This window comes from Dermochelys coriacea, chromosome 6 (genome assembly GCF_009764565.3).
Source record: "Dermochelys coriacea isolate rDerCor1 chromosome 6, rDerCor1.pri.v4, whole genome shotgun sequence".
NCBI lineage: Eukaryota > Metazoa > Chordata > Testudines > Dermochelyidae > Dermochelys > Dermochelys coriacea.
The window spans coordinates 90,780,017-90,800,405 of NC_050073.1; the positions used below are offsets into that span (position 1 = coordinate 90,780,017).

At 44.5% G+C, this 20,389-nt stretch overlaps 1 protein-coding gene across 1 annotated transcript in view; it reads left to right on the forward strand.

Moving 5' to 3' along the window:
• The window catches only part of TSHR (thyroid stimulating hormone receptor), a 129,630-nt gene that overhangs the window by 40,369 nt on the left and 68,872 nt on the right, over nt 1–20,389 (forward strand). The window contains exon 4 of the mRNA XM_038406115.2: nt 16,926–17,000. Coding sequence (XP_038262043.1) covers nt 16,926–17,000 — 75 coding nt within the window. The remainder of the gene's footprint in view (nt 1–16,925; nt 17,001–20,389) is intronic.

Genomic DNA, 20,389 nt, shown 5'->3' on the forward strand with positions numbered 1-20,389 from the left:
CTTATACTACTGCAGTCTGTACTGTAATGCTACAGGTTAATGGTTTAAGCTATACTTGATTATACATAATGGGGGTGGGACTTGTTATAGTTATACATAATGAGGCGGGGATTCTGTCCTCACATGTATGAAGTCCTGGGTTCATTCTCCAGCATCTCCAGTTCCTTTGAGGAGATAATCCTACGTCGTAGATGATCAAGTGGTCCCTTCTGGCCTTGGAATCTGTTAATCTATACTAGACTTTGGGGTTTTTTTCTTTTAAAAAAACAGCCGAGGGAATTACACGTGAAAGCAAAAAACAAAGTTGAAAGAACATTATTATTTAGGTCACAAAGTCAATAAAGAGTTAGGAAATGCCAGATTTATGCTAGCTTGTGCTTCCCACCCCCTATGCATACACATTATGATAATTTAATTACATGATCACATACCATTTTTCCATCCCTTGCATATCCATCCCTGCCTAATTTGGTGCACAAGCAGTCATAAATCTGGCTTTTACGAGCTCTTGATTGTTGGATTTTTGCAAACTAAATATCATTCTTTTAACATGGTATTTTTGTATGCAATATGTTATGAAGTTTCTTCAAAAATATGACTTTCCATTATTTTCCATACAAATAGGTCCTCTTTTCAGATACAAAGCAAAATAGTGACAAGATTTCTTTCCTAGCAAAATAAGAGGTGCAGTGCACTTTTCCTGACAATGACTTAATTTAATAGAAGTGGAGATTCAGTGCCTGTTTCATAGAAAGAACTTCTCACCTGAACTTCACTCTCTACTGAGTGAGCTGTCTTTGATAACAATCTCTTGGATGCACAACTTATGCAGCTCACCTACATGATGTTAGATAAAAGCTGTAGTTCATTCGTTTTGCCACCTACTTGTGCAGAGTTCACAAAACTGCTTTATTTTACGATAGAAGATGTTAGAGATGAAAGTGACATGTTAGTAAATGTTTGTCCCATCCCAGTCTTCACCAGAATTACTCCCTACAGTTCTTCTTTGAGTGATTGCACGTGTGCATTCCACTCTTGATATGTGTGCATCCTGCACGCAATCACGAGAAATTTTTTCTTCTGTGGTACCCATTGGGGCCACATGAGTGCCCTCTATTGCTGAGTACTGGTATAAAGGGTCCAGCTGACCCTGAGCCCCCTCAATTCCTTCTGCCCATCCATGACAGTCCATGGAACTGCTCTTCTTGCTTTTGCAAGTGCTCTCAGCAGACTGTGTATTCTTGTATTTTGTTGCAAAGAGTTTAGTGTTTGTTGAGTATAGTTAATTAGGTTTTTACACCAATTGAGGATTTTGGTTAATTCCTGGTGACTGAGGCATCCCTTTGCACCAGGCTTCAAGCCCTGCATTAGCTGAAGTAAGCTATGCCCATGAGTGACCTGCATGGGGCTTGTTGCCTGATCTATTGATTGTTTGTTGATTATATTTTGATTTAGAATCCCCAATTAACACTGAAATGTGGTAGGTTCTTGTCCCAAGATCAGGGCAGTATTATCAGAATTACTACTCCTACTCAGGCTATACAAATTTAGGCTTAAGCAGTTAGCATAAGTATTTCTTATAAGACTAGGCCTATAGGTCTCTTGAGTTTCTGCTATCAATTCCTTACCCTTTATCTTATGATTACTGTATGGCTATGGATTCCATGCTAAAATTTAAAGATATGCTGCAGGAGATTCTAGGCAGGAGTTTTTCTCACTAGTGGATGAGGGAAAAATTGGTAACAAGGGCCTTGCAGCAAGCTGCTCTGGATGCAGCTACTCAGCTGCCAGATCCATGGCTTCAGCAGTGGTTATGCATAGGAGCTCCTGATTGCAGTCCTCCAGCCTCCTGCAGGAGGTTCAACAAACTGTGCAGGACCTGCCCTCTGAGGGAGCCACGCTCTTTTTGGAGCAGGCTGACGCTAAGCTCCATGGGTTAAAAGACTGAAGGGCAACCCTGGAGTCTCTCTGATTGTACACTCCTGCCCCTTCCTGGAAGCATGTTAGATCTCAACAATCCCTCTGCTATTCTAGCTCAAGTGGTCCAACATGACCTGCAGAGGAAGAAGAATAGGGGTCATAGGCATAAACAACCTCCTCTGCCCTCTGCATCAGTGCCTGCCCTACCTAGATATCCAGGGGTTCTAAGCAGGCATTTTGATGGGATGTTCAAGGATGCTGTACCAGTTCCCAGGATGCCAGGTCCTGTTTTTTCCTGTGTTTGCAAACTGCCTTTCCCATTTCCTAAGTGTTTGGTCCCATATCACCACAGACCATTGAGTTTTGGGGACTGTGGAAGTGGGATACATCTTCTAGTTTATTTATCCCCTTTCTCCCTGTCCCTCTTCATGAAGAGCTTCTGGTCCAAGAGGTTCAATCTCTCCATCACGTGGGAGCCATAGAGGAGGTTCCACAGAATTTGAGGGAAGTGCTTCTATTCCCATTATTTCTTCAGAGCTATTTTAGACCTACATCAGCTCAACAACTATCTCAAAAAATAACATTTTGCATCGTCCCCCTGGCATCCATTATTCCCTCACTGAATCCTGAAGACTTCTCATGTTGCCCTCAGTTTAAGACCCTCCTGCTTTCATATGTTGATAAACCAAGGTCACAGAATGTGTATCAGGTTCATAGTGAAGCACTCGTATTACCAGTTCACAGTGCTTCTGTTTGGCCTGTCTGCAGTTCCTGGGGTGTTCACAAAAAGATATGGCCATGGTGCCAGAAATCCTGAAGAGACTAAGAGTGCAGGTCTACTCTTACCTGGATGGCTAGTCAAGGGCTGATATAAAGCTCGGGTTATATCCAGTGTTCAGCTCATTCAGTCAACTTTCAAAGCTCTAGGCCTACTGTTCAATATGGACAAGTCTACCATTTGCCATGTACAGAGGATAGAGTTTACAGGGCTGTGTTGGACTCTAGCCACGCCAGAGCATTCCTTTCAGAGTAAAGATTCCAGTTTATTCAATCTCTCATGACAGACTTCAAGATTCATGGAATCATAGAATATCAGGGTTAGAAGGGACCTAAGGAGGTCATCTAGTCCAACCCCCTGCTCAAAGCAGGACCAATCCCCAACTAAATCATCCCAGCCAGGGCTTTGTCAGGCCTGACCTTAAAAACCTCTAAAGAAGGAGATTCCACCACCTCCCTAGATAACACATTCCAGTACTTTACCACCCTCCAAGTGAAAACGTTTTTCCTAATATCCAACCTAAACCTCCCTCACTGCAACTTGAGACCATTACTCCTTGTTCTGTCGTCTGCTACCACTGAGAACAGTCTAGATCCATCCTCTTTGGAACCCCCTTAAGGTAATTGGAAGCAGCTATCAAAGCCCCCCTCATTCTTCTCTTCTGCAAACTAAACATTCCCAGTTCCCTCAGCCTCTCCTCATAAGTCATGTGTTCCAGTCCCCTAATCATTTTTATTGCCCTCTGCTGGACGCTTTCCAATTTTTCTACATCCTTCTTGTAGTGTGGGGCCCAAGACTGGACAGAGTACTCCAGATGAGGCCTCACCAACGTCGAATAGAGGGGAATGATCATGTCCATCGATCTTCTGGCAATGCCCCTACTTATACAGCCCAAAATGCCGTTAGCCTTCTTGGCAACAAAGGCACACTGTTGACTCATATCCAGCTTCTCATCCACTGTAATCCCTAGGTCCTTTTCTGCAGAACTGCTGCCTAGCCATTCAGTTCCTAGTCTGTAGCGGTGCATGGGATTCTTCCTTCCTAAGTGCAGGACTCTGCACTTGTCCTTGTTGAGCCTCATCAGATTTCTTTTGGCCCAAACTTCTAATTTGTCTAGGTCCCTCTGTATCCTGTCCCTACCCTCCAGTGTATCTACCTATCCTCCCAGTTTAGTATCATCTGCAAACTTGCTGAGGGTGCAATCCACGCCATCCTCCAGATCATTAATGAAGATATTGAACAAAACCGGCCCCAGGACCGACCCTTGGGGCACTCCACCTGATACCGGCTGCCCACTAGACTTGGATCACTACCCGTTGAGCCTGATGATCTAGCCAGCTTTCTATCTTATAGTCCATTCATCCAGCCCATACTTCTTTAACTTGCTGGCAAGAATACTGTGGGAGACGGTATCAAAAGCTTTACTAAAGTCAAGGAATAACACGTCCACTGCTTTCCCCTCATCCACAGAGCCAGTTGTCTCATCATAGAAGGCAATTAGATTAGTCAGGCATGACTTGCCCTTGGTGAATCCATGCTGACTGTTCCTGATCACTTTCCTCTCCTGTAAGTGCTTCAGAATTGATTCCTTGAGGGCTGCTCATGATTTTTCCAAGGACTGAGGTGAGGCTGACTGGCCTGTAGTTCTCCAGATCCTCCTTTTTCCCTTTTTTAAAGATGGGCACTACATTAGCCGTTTTCCAGTCATCCGGAACCTCCCCCGATCACCACGAGTTTTCAAAGATAATGACCAATGGCTCTGCAATCACATCAGCCAACTCCTTTAGCACTCTCAGATGCAGCGCATCCGGCCCCAGGGACTTGTCCTCATCCAGTTTTTCTAAATAGTCCCAAACCACTTCTTTCTCCACAGAGGGCTGATCACAGTAGTCTGGGAGCTGATCTTGTTCCTGAAGACAGAGGCAAAAAAAGCATTGAGTACATTTGCTTTTTCCACATCCTCTGTCATTAGGTTGCCTCCCTCTTTCAGTAAGAGGCCCACAGTTTCCTTGACTTTCTTCTTGTTGCTAACATACCTGAAGAAACCCTTCTTGTTACTCTTAACATCTCTTGCTAGCTGCAACTCCAAGTGTGATTTGGCCTTCCTGATTTCACTCCTGCATGCCTGAGCAATATTTTTATACTCCTCTCTGGTCATTTGTCCAATCTTTCACTTCTTGTAAGCTTCTTTTTTGTGTTTAAGATCAGCAAGGATTTCACTGTTAAGCCAAGCTGGTCGCCTGCCATATTTACTATTCTTTCTACACATCGGGATGGTTTGTCCCTGTAACCTCAATAAGGATTCTTTAAAATACAGCCCGCTCTCCTGGACTCCTTTCCCCCACATGTTATTTTCTCAGGGGATCCTGCCCATCAGTTCCCTGAGGTTGTCAAAGTCTGCTTTTCTGAAGTCCAGGGTCCATATTCTGCTGCTCTCCTTTCTTCCTTATGTCAGGATCCTGAGCTCGACCATCTCATGGTAACTGCCTCCTGGGTTCCCATCCACTTTTGCTTCCACTACTAATTCTTCCCAGTTTGTGAGCAGCAAGTGAAGAAGAGCTGTAGTTGGTTCCTCCAGCACTTGCACAGGAAATTGTCCCCTACACTTTCCAAAAACTTCTTGGATTATCTGTGCACTGCTGTATTGCTCTCCCAGCAGATATCAGGGTGATTGAAGTCTCCCATGAGAACCAGGGCCTGTGATCTAGTAACTTCCATTAGTTGCCAGAAGAAAGCCTCGTCCACCTCATCCCCCGGTCTGGTGGTCTATAGCAGACTCCCACCACGACATCACCCTTGTTGCTCACGCTTCTAAACTTAATCCATAGACTCTCAGTTTTTTCTGCAGTTTCATACCGGAACTCTGAGTAGTCATACTGCTCTCTTACATACAGTGCAACTCCCCCGCCTTTTCTGCCCTGCCTGTTCTTCCTCAACAGTTATATCCATCCATGACAGTACTCCAGTCATGTGAGTTATCCCACCAAGTCTCTGTTATTCCAATCACATCATAATTCCTTGACTGTGCCAGGACTTCCAGTTCTCCCTGCTTGTTTCCCAGGCTTCTTGCATTTGTGTATAGGCACTTAAGATAATTCGCTGATCGTCCTGCTTTCTCAGTATGAGGCAGGAGCCCCCTCCCTTGTGCTCTCCTGCTCGTGCTTCCTCCCGGTATCCCACTTCCCCACTTACCTCAAGGCTTTGGTCTCCTTCCCCTGGAGAACCTAGTTTAAAGTCGTCCTCACTAGGTTAGCCAGCCTGCTTGTGAAGATGCTCTTCTTCTCTTCATTAGGTTGAGCCCGTCTCTGCCTAGCACTCCTCCTTCTTGGAATACCCTCCCATGGTCAAAGAATCCAAAGCCTTCTCTCTGACACCACCTGCCTAGCCATGTGTTGACTTCCATGAGTCCACGGTCTCTATCTGGGCCTTTTCCTTCCACAGGGAGGATGGACGAGAACACCACTTGCGCCTCAAACTCCTTTATCCTTCTTCCCAGAGCCATATAGTCTGCAGTGATCCGCTCAAGGTCATTCTTGGCAGTATCATTGGTGCCCACGTGGAGAAGTAGGAAGGGGTAGCGATCCGAGGGCTTGATGAGTCTTGGCAGTCTCTCTGTCACATTGTGAATCCTAGCTCCTACCAAGCAACAGACTTCTCGGTTTTCCCAATAGGGGCGGCAGATAGATGACTCAGTCTCCCTGAGGAGGGAGTCCCCGACCACCACCATCCGCCTCCTTCTCTTGGGATTCATGCAATCACAACAGCCTGAAGTTGTCTGAACTCCTGGGCCACATGACCATGTGTACATATGTAGTACAGCACATGAGGCTGCATCTCAGGCCCCTCCTGACATAGCTGGCCTCAGTGTACTCGCCAAGCCACCATCATCTGGACACTGTGCTCATGATACCTTCGTGGGTTCTAATTTCAGTGAGTTGCCAAGTGCATTTTCCAGCAGTGGGGGAATTCCCCAAATAGACCTATCTGCAAACAAGTCCAACAGAAAATGTCACCAGTTCTGCTTCCTGCAACGCCACAGTCCGGGCTACATCGCAGATGCCTTCTTGCTACCCTGGACAGCAAAGTTTTACTTTGCTTTCCCCCAAATCCCACTTTTTCACAGACTGTTAGTAAAGATCATTCCAGATCACACTTGGGCTATATTAATAGCCTCAGTGTGGCCCCGCCAGCATAGGACCTCTCAATAGCTACTCCAGTCTCACTCCCATTGCACCTGAATTTGATCCCCAAAACTGCATCACCTGCTGCACCGAAACCTGCAGTTCCTTCATCTAACGGTCTAGAAGCTCGAAGGCTAAATCCCAGAGAGCAAGCTTGCTCAGAGTAAGTTCACCAGATCTTACTAAGTAGCAGAAAGCCCTTCACCCGGGCGGCCTACCTGTCAAAACAGAAGCAGTTCTTTGTCTGGGTTTGTCAGATTGGAGTCCATCCAGTATATACTAGACTATCTGCTGCACCTGAAACAAGGCTTAGCAGTTTCCTTATCAAGGTTTACCTGGCAGCAATATGAGCTTTCCACTCTCATGTGGATACCCATCATGTTTTCTCTAGTGATATGACAATCAGACTCTTTTAGAGCCTGGAAAGGTGTAGGTCCCGTGGGGTCCCAGAGCTTGGGCTCCAGCCTGAGCCCAAACATCTACATCAGAGTTAAATAGCCCCTCAGCCCAAGCCCAAGTCAGCTGGCATTGGTTAGCTGGGGGGGGTTTAATTGCAATATGGACATACCCTAAGGGTCGGCTGGATCCTTTATATCAGCACCACTAGTGGTGGCAGCAGAGGGAGTTCATGCCATTGTGATGGGTACCACTGAGGGAAAAATTTCTGGCCAGTGTGCATAGGGCACATGCACACCAAGAGTGGAATGGACATGTGCAATGCATCTCGAAAAACAACAGTTACAAAAGGTTAGTAACTGTTTTGTCATTCTGCAGTACTTTGTCTAGTTCAAATTTTAAATGTCTCTAGTGATGGGATTTCTTTCACATCCCTTATGAGACATTGCCACAGTCTCACTCTGTGGTAGTTTTAGATCTCACTTTGAGTGAGCAGATCTCACTTTTGGGATGTTTTCTCTGAGATTGGACCAAATCATGAAATCCTTGCTTAGTTTTTACTCAATATTTTTTGAAGCAAAACTCTCATTGGAGTTAATAGGAATTGGCCAGAATGAAAGCTGAGGGAGGACCTAAGACTTGAGCCCAGTTTCTATAAATTTCCTTTTCTTCTTTGTACAGTATGTTGCTTAGGGCTTGTCTACACTACCAAGTTTTGTTGACAAAACTTATGTCAACACCCAAAAGTTGACAAAACAAAAATCTCCAAAGGGTGTTCACACTTGCTTCCTCTGTTGACAGATCATGTCCACATTGGGGACACCATCATCAACAGTGTTAGCAATGCACCGTGGGTATGTATCCTACAGTGCAGTGTTGTGGGAAGAAAGAGCTGATGGCTGCGCGAGTTCTCCCACTTCCCCGTCAGCTGCTGAGAGCAGCATCATGAGTAGCTCTGTGAGCTCTCCATGCTGAAAATGCCAAAGCAGCACAGCCGTCTGTCCCTCTCCCACTGCAGCAGGAATCTGCCTGTTGCTGTGTTCCTAGTGCCAGGCAGAACTGGAGCATTCCAATGATTTCCTCCTTGTTTGTTCCCCAAAGAGAGCAGCCCACAGATACTTCCTGGAGCTTTGAAAGGGGAGGGGCGCATGCCTGCTGGGCAACAGAGATCAAAACATTGAGCAGAGCAATCAGGGCAGGTGTTGTGGGATACTGGCGGAAGCCAGTTCTGTCGACAAATAACGAGCAGCGTCTACACTGGCTCTTTGTCGACAATAAAGGGAGGGGAAAAGACAAAAGTCTCTCGTAGGGGAGGAAGTTTTTTGTCGCCAAAACTGAGCATTTTTTGTGACAAAAGTCCCATTGTAGTGTATGCTCTTGCAGTTTTGTCACCAAAAGGCAATTTTTGGTGACAAAACTTGGGAGTATAGACAAGGCCTTAATTAATTGAAGTCCAAGCACAGGAATTATGTTGAAAACTGAACTAGCCTATTGACAGGAATGAAGGCAGAAGCCACCTTCTTGGATCCACAAGAGCAGATGAATTTCTGGCTTGTATAATTTTGGATTAAAGTACTTGATCCACTTAATTACCTCCAGAAAAGCTAGACCATATATCTCCTGTCAGTATTGTTATTGTCACCAGCAAAATAAGGTCTTCAATCCATCCTCTGCTACTCTTTCCCAGTAAAGACCAAATATTCCCACATGTGGAATGCAGTACGGTCAACTTCTGTAAGAGGGTGGACTAGGCCCTGCGGCCCCGTGCTGGAGACCTCGCTGCTGTGCCATGCCCGGCCCCAGAAAAGGGGAGTGGAGAGGGTCCTCCAAGCTGCCAAGAGAGGTAGCATGGGATGCAGCCAACCAGGAAAGAGACTGCAGGGCACAGCCCATCAGGGTCCAGCAGTGTTAGGGGGCTTATTCCTTCACCCACTTATTTCCCTCGTCCTTCTCGCATGAACAGAGAGCAACAATACCCAAAGTCCAAAGGTAAAACAATTCAATGTTTATTGGGTGAACTTCCAGCAAGTATAATTCCAGTTCCTTCCTTAGTTCCTCCTTTCCAGCTCTGACACCACAGGCCTTACCTGTGGCCCTGTTCCATTCCTGCCCTCAACAGGACATGATTCCAATTTCCCCACCCCATTCCCTGTTCCCATTGTCCCCTTTAGCAAAACATGAGTCCAGTTTCCCACCCCATTCCTGTTCCCATTTCTCCTACTCACACTACTTCCTGATTGACTGCAGACTATATAGTAAAACTTGAGTTCTGCTTAGCTATACCTAACCAATCACTTTACTGAAATTTAACTCACCAATCCTAACATATTGTACATGATTATTTAACCAATTATATCCCACCACCTTAATTAGTTTACACCCAGCAAAATTAATTATACAGCAGACAGAAACAATCACAGAACCAGACAGAGATTATACAGACAAACAATAGGGAAATGGGGATTACAGTGATAGAAAACAAAGAAAGGATTTCAAATCCCAGCTATTGATAAGTGAGTTCTTGCAAGAACAGGATGCTATCAAACTAAGTTTCCTTTTACATCTTCTAGGCACTTCCCTTTCTCTGGAGGCGATCGGCATTATCAGGACAGGATTGTATTCCTAACAGCCCAATAGCACCTTCTTTCAATGTGACTAGTTTGGAATGTGAGGATGTGACCAGTCGCTTTCCAGCTTATGGCTGCCTCTGTTGCTTAGCCAAAGATTTTAGCCTAAGCCCAGGGCCTCAGACTGTCACAGTAAGAGAAGGCTCTTACACCGGCAGACAGTGATTTTGATTCTTTCTTTTGTACCTCAATAACTAGCTAAGTGATAAGAACATACCTAAATTCTTAGAGTATAGGCCTTTACAAACAGGCTTGAATATCTATATCCTAACAAGCAGGCTTATATAAAAGGAGCTGCAGGCCCAGAGTGAGTTCAGTCTGCTGGCGGGGACTGGGGAAGCAAGAGGTGCTCCTGGCTGGCTGAAAGGGCTGGACAGATCAGTTGTTGGCAGAGATCGGGGAGCTGGAGAATAGCTTGTGGTTGGCTGCTGGTACGAAGCAGTAGTTACTGTCAGGGACCAGGGAATGAAGAAGTGTTTTTGTCTGGCTGCTAGGGCTTATCTAAGACTGGCTACAGGGAAGTGGCCCAGGGAAACATAGAACAGAAATTAGTAATGGTACAGAGCATCAGGCTGCTATACTTAAAGGGTCCTTGGGTTGGGACCAGGAGCAGTGGGGGGGGACCGGGTCCCCCCACCCCCAGCCCCCCACCAGCCACTGGAGGAAGTGGCTATGCCCTAAGGAAGAGAATTTGAACTGTGGCATCCCTGGGAAGGGGGCTGCACTATTGGGACTGACTCGGGGGTTTACTGAGCTGAGTAACTGTGGTCAGCGAACTAAGTCCAACGGGTGGCTCAGCAGGAAGGCTGAGGTCACTGAGGACTCAAGTAAAGGCAAAGAGTCTGCAGGGAAGAAGTCCTTGGGGAGCTTCTCAATTCTGGAGTAGGGACCTTGCAACCTAGCCGGACCAAGTAAGGGTACCCTGATGAACCATGATGGACTGGTTAAAGATTGAGTCAAGGGAGGGCTGCAGAAAAGGACATACCAACCAAGGGTAGCATGACTGGCCCTGTTGGACTGTTTTAGAAGTCTGAGCCCAGGGAGGGCTGTTAGGACATTGGGGACATTTTTGACTTTGTGTCCTGGAAGGGGTTTGCTTGTTTCACACACGGACTGTGTGTGACTTGGCTAGAGGGCTGAGTCACTGAAGACCTGCCTGACAAGGGCAGCAGCTGACTGGGCAACTGTGAGCAGAGTACCGTCTTTACATACTTCCAGATACAGTCATCTAATGTGTAATAATATGTTAAGGGAACACAAGGCAGTGTCAACTTGGCAAGATGCCATGGCTGTATTTTGCACTTTCCAGAGAAGCCTATGAATTCAAATAATGCATTGTGATACCATTACTATCTTTTACCCCAGCTCTCATTCTAGACAATGACCCAGATCTTACAGTATTGAAATAACTGGGTCAGATTCTCTGGCCTGGCTGGACTCTGCTCAGTGCAAGATCAGGGTGGGAGGCAAAGGTGGCTTTAAGCCACTGATATGTTCCTCAAGTGCTGAGACCAAATGGTTTCTAGGAACCCTGTTTTGCATAACTAAACCTTGCATCATTTCTTGTGTAGTAACTAGGGCCCCAAAATTATATATTATTATCATCTAAGAATTGCCCAAGCATCAAGGTCTTTTAGAAAAGATAGAATGCAGGACTAATAAAATAAAATCTCAGAGTCTAATAGCTAGACTTCAATAGTAAGAGGAAACAGAGTTGCTGCAGCCTTTTACAAGAGTGTACCACTGGTGCTACCAAAGAGACTTCTCTTTTTTCCCTGTCTGTGAATGAATACATTGATATTCAACATTAAAATATTCTGAGAGATCGCCAGATACAGTGGAGGAAAAAAATGGGAAACAGAATGCAACCTGATATTGTAATTAAATGAAGTTGTGTGTGTAAAAAGGAAGTCAACTGTAAGTGATACAGCTTTGGTCAAAAAGAAAAGGAGTATTTGTGGCACCTTAGAGACTAACAAATTTATTTGAGCATAAGCTTTCGTGAGCTACAGCTCACTTCATCGGATGCATTTGGTGGAAAATACAGTGGGGAGATCTATATACACACACAGAGAACATGAAACAATGGGTTTTATCATACACACTGTAAGGAGAGTGATCACTTAAGATGAGCCATCACCAGCAGCAGGGGGGGAAAGGAGGAAAACCTTTCATGGTGACAAGCAAAGTAGGCTATTTCCAGCAGTTAACAAGAACATCTGAGGAACAGTGGGGGGGGTGGGGAGAAATAACATGGGGAAATAGTTTTACTTTGTGTAATGACTCATCCATTCTCAGTCTCTATTCAAGCCTAAGTTAATTGTATCCAGTTTGCAAATAAATTCCAATTCAGCAGTCTCTCGTTGGAGTCTGTTTTTGAAGTTTTTTTGTTGAAGGATAGCCACCCTCAGGTCTGTAATCGAGTGACCAGAGAGATTGAAGTGTTCTCCAACTGGTTTTTGAATGTTATAATTCTTGACGTCTGATTTGTGTCCATTTATTCTTTTACGTAGAGACTGTCCAGTTTGACCAATGCACATGGCAGAGGGGCATTACTGGCACATGATGGCATATATCACATTGGTAGATGCGCAGGTGAAGAAGCCTCTGATAGTGTGGCTGATGTGATTAGGCCCTATGATGGTATCCCCTGAATAGATATGTGGACAGAGTTGGCAACGGGCTTTGTTGCAAGGATAGGTTCCTGGGTTAGTGGTTCTGTTGTGTGGTGTGTGGTTGCTGGTGAGTATTTGCTTCAGGTTTGGGGCTGTCTGTAAGCAAGGACTGGCCTGTCTCCCAAGATCTGTGAGAGTGATGGGTCGTCCTTCAGGATAGGTTGTAGATCTTTGATGATGCGTTGGAGAGGTTTTAGTTGGGGGCTGAAGGTGATGGCTAGTGGCGTTCTGTTATTTTCTTTGTTGGGCCTGTCCTGTAGTAGGTGACTTCTGGGTACTCTTCTGGCTCTGTCAATCTGTTTCTTCAATTCAACAGGTGAGTATTGTAGTTGTAAGAATGCATGATAGAGATCTTGTAGGTGTTTGTCTCTGTCTGAGGGGTTGGAGCAAATGTGGTTGTATCGTAGAGCTTGGCTGTAGACAATGGATCGTGTGGTATGATCTGGATGAAAGCTAGAGGCATGTAGGTAGGAATAGCGGTCAGTAGGTTTCCGATATAGGGTGGTGTTTATGTGACCATCGCGTATTAGCACCGTAGTGTCCAGGAAGTGGATCTCTTGTGTGGACTGGTCCAGGCTGAGGTTGATGGTGGGATGGAAATTGTTGAAATCATGGTGGAATTCCTCAAGGGTTTCTTTTCCATGGGTCCAGATGATGAAGACGTCATCAATGTAGCACAAGTAGAGTAGGGGCATTAGGAGACGAGAGCTGAGGAAGCGTTGTTGTAAGTGAGCCATAAAAATGTTTGCATACTGTGGGGCCATGCGGGTACCTATTGCAGTGCCGCTGATTTGAAGGTATACATTGTCCCCAAATGTGAAATAGTTATGGGTGATGACAAAGTCACAAAGTTCAGCCACCAGGTTAGCCGTGACATTATCGGGGATACTGTTCCTGACGGCTTGTAGTCCATCTTTGTGTGGAATGTTGGTGTAGAGGGCTTCTACATCCATAGTGGCTAAGATGGTGTTTTTAGGAAGATCACCGATGGATTGTAGTTTCCTCAGGAAGTCAGTGGTGTCTCGAGGATAGCTGGGAGTGCTGGTAATGTAGGGCCTGAGGAGGGAGTCTACATAGCCAGACAATCCTGCTGTCAGGATGCCAATGCCTGAGATGATGAGGCATCCAGGATTTCCAGGTTTTTGGATCTTGGGTAGCAGATAGAATACCCCAGGTCAGAGTTCTAGGGGTGTGTCTGTGCGGATTTGTTCTTGTGCTTTTTCAGGGAGTTTCTTGAGCAAATGCTGTAGTTTCTTTTGGTAACTCTCAGTGGGATCAGAGGGTAATGGCTTGTAGAAAGTGGTGTTGGAGAGCTGCCTAGTAGCCTCTTGTTCATACTCCGACCTATTCATGATGACGACAGCACCTCCTTTGTCAGCCTTTTTGATTATGATGTCAGAGTTGTTTCTGAGGCTGTGGATGGCACTGTGTTCTGCATGGCTGAGGTTATGGGGTAAGCGATGCTGCTTTTCCACAATTTCAGCTCGTGCACGTCGGCGGAAGCACTCTATGTAGAGGTCCAGGCTGCTGTTTCGACCTTCAGGAGGAGTCCACCCAGAATCCTTCTTTTTGTAGTGTTGGTAGGAAGGTCTCTGTGGGTTAATATGTTGGTCAGAGGTGTGTTGAAAATATTCCTTGAGTCGGAGACGTCAAAAATAGGATTCTAGGTCACCACAGAACTGTATCACGTTCGTGGGGGTGGAGGGGCAAAAGGAGAGGCCCCGAAATAGGACAGATTCTTCTGCTGGGCTAAGAGTATAGTTGGATAGATTAACAATATTGCTGGATGGGTTACGGGAACCACTGTTGTGGCCCCTTGTGGCATGTAGTAGTTTAGATAGCTTAGTGTCCTTTTTCTTTTGTAGAGAAGCAAAGTGTGCGTTGTAAATGGCTTGTCTAGTTTTTGTAAAGTCCAGCCATGAGGAAGTTTGTGTGGAAGGTTGGTTCTTTATGAGAGTATCCAGTTTTGAGAGCTCATTCTTAATCTTTCCCTGTTTGCTGTAGAGGATGTTGATCAGGTGGTTCCGCAGTTTCTTTGAGAGTGCGTGGCACAAGCTGTCAGCATAGTCTGTGTGGTATGTAGATTGTAAAAACATTGTAAACTTTAATGACAGGGTTTCCCTCATGGACAATTCTGTAAGGTAAAGAAAGGGGATGCATTCATACTGATATCTTTTTAGTCTCCTAACAAAGTACCTATCTTGAATAGGCACCTTTAACTAACACTGCTACCCCCTGATACTTGACTCCTTTAACTGTCGCTTTCCATCTTCCAGCAATTTGGGTTGCCCACTAGTATACTAGGGAAAGACTATAGTCAGGCTCATCCTTTGTTCCACCTGTGTTTATAGTGTCAACTCTGGCTGTGAACAGTAATTGAGCTGAAAGCTGATGGCTGAGTAAAGATCTGATGATAAGGAACACAGTGTTTCTCTTCTGTGATTACCCCAAATCAATCAATTGACCATTTCCTGAAATCGAATTATAAGGAAATGTACATGTTGTGTATGTGCTTTAAAGATTGTCACGGAGTTAGTGTGTGTGTCCTCGTTTTGTAACAGATTACAATCATGATAGTTGTAAAGGAGCTTTAAAACTGAACAAGTTACAGTTGTTAACTAAAATTTTAGAACACTGTACATGTATCTATCATGGTGTCTAGGTTCAAGTTCTAGGTTCTTGAAAACATAAAACAGACCAAGTGTACAAGCCTCTTGAACTGCAATCAGCCTGTACAGTCTGTCATAAATGTCAGATATTTAGGAGTGTTAGATCCTGGGTCTAATGTAATTTGTGGGAAATAGGTTAAAAAGGGTGGGCTACTATAGATCCATTGAGAAGAAGACCTTGGTGAATTGGCATGTAAGTGACTGAATTGTCTTATGCTTTAGTTTTGGATCCCCACCTCCCTCCTCTAATGTGTTAATAACCAGTTAGCACAAGTGAGTCTCTATTCTCAAGGTCTCTTAGTCAAAACTTTAAACAAAGATACCTTTCCAAGATACTGATTAGGTATAAATGTTATTATCTGTTGTAGCTATGTTATTTGATTCTGAAAATTTTACATATTTTAAATCAAGATTGGATGTTTTTCTAAAAGATATGCTCTAGGAAATATTTTGGGGGATGTTTTGTGGCCTGTTATACAGGAGATCAGATTAGGTGATCACAATGGTCCCTTTTGGCCTTGCAATCTATATCAATGAATGGCTATATCAATCAATTTCCTAGTCTGTTTGCCAAATCATAATCCAATACTATTTTTGTCTCATATACTATATACTTAGTTGCTGTTGTTAGGATATTTAATAAAACTTTAAGACTAAATTCAACTCAAGTCCTTTTCTTTAGTTAAGCAATCAAAATTAAAAGAACCCCGAGAAAGGTGGAACAGGTAATCAGTTAAGCAGTTGCTTAACTAATTGTATTTTATACCCTATCTTTCTTATATTATGGTGTAGGTAGTAACAGCAGGAGAGATTATGAGGCTTAATGTTTGTAAAGCGCTTTGAATATGAAAACAAATGCTAAATTGTTTTTGTAGTAGTATTTATTCGCAGTTTACTGTGCATGCAAACTGCAGCATGGAGGTTTAAGTAACTGCAGGATGCCACAGCATGTCACAGACAGAACCAAAAATAGAATGATGGTGTTCAAACTTCCAGTCTTGCCCCAGTGGAGATGCTTCCTCCTGTATACTTATTAACTCAGATATTTTAAGTTTTGTATAGATTAACTTTTATTATTGTACTTACTAAATTTAAATGAGAAGGTGGAAACTAATTGAGAGAATTAATAAAAGAAACTTTGGCACTCACGGTCCCCTAAAATGGCCTCACATGAAATAAAATCCTATTTTATAATCTTAGTTTTCTCTTTTTTTCCTCCATATCCAAAACTAAAAATTCCAACCCATTACCCAACCCTCCAAGACACGCAAACCTCCTCCCAAACTCTTTTTGATTTGGAATGTTATTAGCATTCAACCTTACACACATTTCAATAGTTTTATTGACTTTTCCTGAACAAATCAGTGTGTGCATATGAGCAAGCCAAAGCCCTGTGCTTTCTCCCCATTACTTAAGCTTATTAGTGTCCAAAACCAAATCTGTCCAGATGATGATGCTGTAATGTAGCAGTGCACACCAAACATGCTCACTTCCATTGAGTGATGTCAATTTGTTGTATTACTGGGATGCAGTCCAGTGCAAGAGCTCAGCAGAGGAGTTATGTTTCTTTGAAAGTTTTTTTTAGTGTTATGCTGTTTTGTTTATTTTAAATTTCAAATATGAACATTAATATTTTTGGTTTTTTGCTAATATGCTAATTTGTATCTATTTTTTAACAGAGAAATTCGCAATACTAGAAATCTACATTACATAGATCCAGATGCCTTTAAGGACCTCCCACTGTTAAAATACCTGTAAGTATCGGGCACTTAATCTTCAGAGATTATTCTCAGTGTAGATGTTGCCCTACTACAGTGTAACAATTTCTTTTTCCCTTCAGAGCTGGATGGAAAATGTATTCCCTGTTTTCTTTTACTGTAAGCATTCAACTAAACTAAGGCCAGTTATAGGCTCTGCAAGCAAGAAAAGAGCTGCAAGCTCTTTTATAAGGGAGTCCCAGGAATGCCTATGCCCTTTTGGTCTTGTTTCTGGAGTAGGAGGTTGGGTCAGGCAAGAATTAGGCCAAGACTCTGGCTCTCATTAGCCTCAAAAGCCCATCCCTCATCCCAGAACCTGGATAGCTAATTCTTTGGTACATTATTCATTACAATAAATGTATTCATTTTCCTTATTTACTTTTTTCATTACAGTAATTACACCAGAATAAACGTGGACTGCTCTTGCTGAAAGGAGTAGATACCCACACTTAATCAGGACCTCTATTTGACATCTCATCCAGAAAACTGATGGGAGTGTGGGGGGGAGAGGGAAGGTATTTGCAAGTGTTTTAAAGGTGCCATGAAGGAGGGGTAGGGAATTTAGTTTGGGCTTTTTATTCCTTTTATTTGCTGCTTGTTCTATACTTTCAGTAATATCAATGAAATCAAATATTGCACCACAAATTATTGGATATGAATTACTGAGTGAAATTTATGTGCTGTGTTATGTAGATTATTAGAATGGTCCCTTCTAGGAATTATGACAGAATGGTAAAGGCTCTTTTCTTCCCAGGAGCTGAAAAGGGGTTACCTTCGGTCAACTAAGGACATGTACACAGACACTGACTTTCCAAAGTGCAGCGGGGTGCTCAACCCCGGCTCTTCCCCAGGCCCCGCCCACACTCCACCCCTTCCTCCAAGGCCGCACCTCTTCCTGCCCCTACTCAACCTGTGCCCCCCCGTTCCACTACCAGAGAGGGAAATGCTGAACACAATCTATAGGAAAGATTGAGAAGAGGGATATTGTAAAAGAGACTGCTGCTTACTGAGCACCCAGTGCTGGCCAGCGGTACCTCTTTAAGTTCTTCACCTCCGGTTTTGCTTTCTTCAGGGCCGTTTAAGAACTCACAGAAGCTTTCTTTTGTTAACACTACCCCTTCTGGCACCAGTTTAATACCAGCACCAGTTTACAAGAACCCAGAGGTCCAAACCGAAATCCAACATCACAAAGAAAGTCCAAACTTAGCTCTGGCATTTTCTTTCACTCCCAGGGCTCTTCTTCCATCCCAGTCTGATCTCCCAGTTCTCCCTCACTGAGGCTCTGATATCCAGTCCCAAACATAGTCATGTACTCCCTAGGGGCATCCTGCTTACTGGGCTTTATCCTCCAAACTCCCTGGTGTAATGATCCTACAGGAGCCCTCTTCTTTCCTCCCTCTAGAGTCCATCAGCATGACTTAGGATCCCCCTTTACTGCAGCCACCTTCCATTTTTCATAGGGAATTTCCTGATTCCCCTCAGATCATATTCTGTAATCAAGGTTGGCTTGGCTCTAGTCTCTCCAGCCCACTGTTACAGATACAATACAGATACAACAGAAATATGTAGTTTTTACTTTAATTATATATATGTTTACATATAACAATACACATTAGCTACAGCTGACAAGTTCATCATTAGCCCCAATTTGCTGTAAGTTCCATGACAGAAATGGGTCTGGAGGCGTTCTCCTCCATTTGTCCCTAAAGTCTTCAAAAACAAACGAACAGAAAAAAACAAAACAAAACAAGAAAAACAACCAGGTAGATGAGACCCAAAATTACAATGAAAAAATATCAACAAAAAATCTTTGTAATTTTTGAGCAGGAGACTGGGGGCATAGGAATGCAGGGACCATGAATTTCCAGCCTTTGTTTATATACCATAAAGCTATAAAAATAGGCACAAACACAATTTTGTCTCCATTGGAGGTCACCTTTAAGCTCAGAGTAGTGTTTTCTTGTACTTACTTTCACTCTCAAAGGGATCAGTGCTAAAGGAAAATAACTGCATTTCTGTAAAGTTGGAGCAGACCTGGAAAACTAGATCTTTTTTCTTCAAAGCAGAACTTGAACAACAAATCTTAGCCGTAATGAATGGCAAAGTTCTTAGTGTCCCCAGCTTATTATCTGGAGCCCAGTTTACATAATTCAGGCAAAGAAAACATGGAGGACATATTTTTCCTTCCATAGACTGGGGAAGGGGAGAGTGTGTAGTTTAAAGATCACACAGTTTGTGTAATTCAAAGATTCTTTCCTAGGGCCTCCTTGGATAATGAAAGGCTGCCTTGTTGTTTCATTCTTTGTTTTACAGTAGTGCCTACAATGGGTTAGGTGCTCTTCAAACACAGTGAGCCCTGCAGAGCTCTCACTCACAGAAGACAAATGACAAATAATAGGAGGGAGAAGGAAAAAACACATGCAAAAATAAATATTAACTACTTATTAAGGATGTTACCTGGGTCCTGGGGACACCAAGTGACATCAACTAAAGGCACGGGGAAGCTTTGAAACAAAGCATTTTGATGGGGAATGAATATGAACCTCCGTTTCTTGCTCTCCCCCACCTTCACTCACTTTCACCGGGCTGGGCATGTGGTTGGAGAGTGGGTGGTGGTGCAGGTTCTGGGCTGGGGGGTGGGGCTGAGGGATTCGTAGTATGGGAGGGGGCTTTGGGCTGTGGCAGGGGGTTGGTGTGCAGGAGTGGCTGTGGGGTTCAGGCCCTGGAAGGGAGTTTGGGTGCGGGAGGGGGCTCGGGCTGGGGGAGGGGGTTGGGGTACAGGACGGGTTGCGGGTTCTGGGAGGGAGTTTGGGTTCAGGAGAGGGCTCAAGGCTGGGGCAGGGGGTGGGGGTGTAGGAGGGGGTGAAGGGTGTGGATTCCGGCTGGGCGGCACTTATCTTGGGCAGCTCCCGGAAGCAGCTGGCATGTCCGGCTCCTAGCCTCAGGGACTATCAGGGGGCTCTGTGCACTGCCCCTGCCTGCAGGCACCACCCTTGCTGCTCCCATTGGCCACAGTTCCCAGCCAATGGGAGCTGTGGAGTTAGGACTAGGGGCAGGGTGCAGGGGCAGCACGCGAAGACTCCCTGGCTGCCTCTGCACCTAGAAGCCAGATGTGCTGGCTGCTTCTAGGAGCCACGGAGAGCCAGTGCAGGTAGGGAGTCTGCCTTAGCCCTGCTGACTGGACTTTGCCCTATTAAAATCTCCCAGATTGCCTTTAATAGTCACCAGGAGATTGAGGCCGATTCTGAAAGACTCCCAGCAAATCCAAGAGGGTTGTCAACCCTAGTTCTGAGACTTCTCTAATTTATTCTGGGGGCTGGTCCTGGCCCCCAGCAAGGCCCAAATATCAGGAGGTGCAAATGTGGCCAACAGCCACATTTATTCTT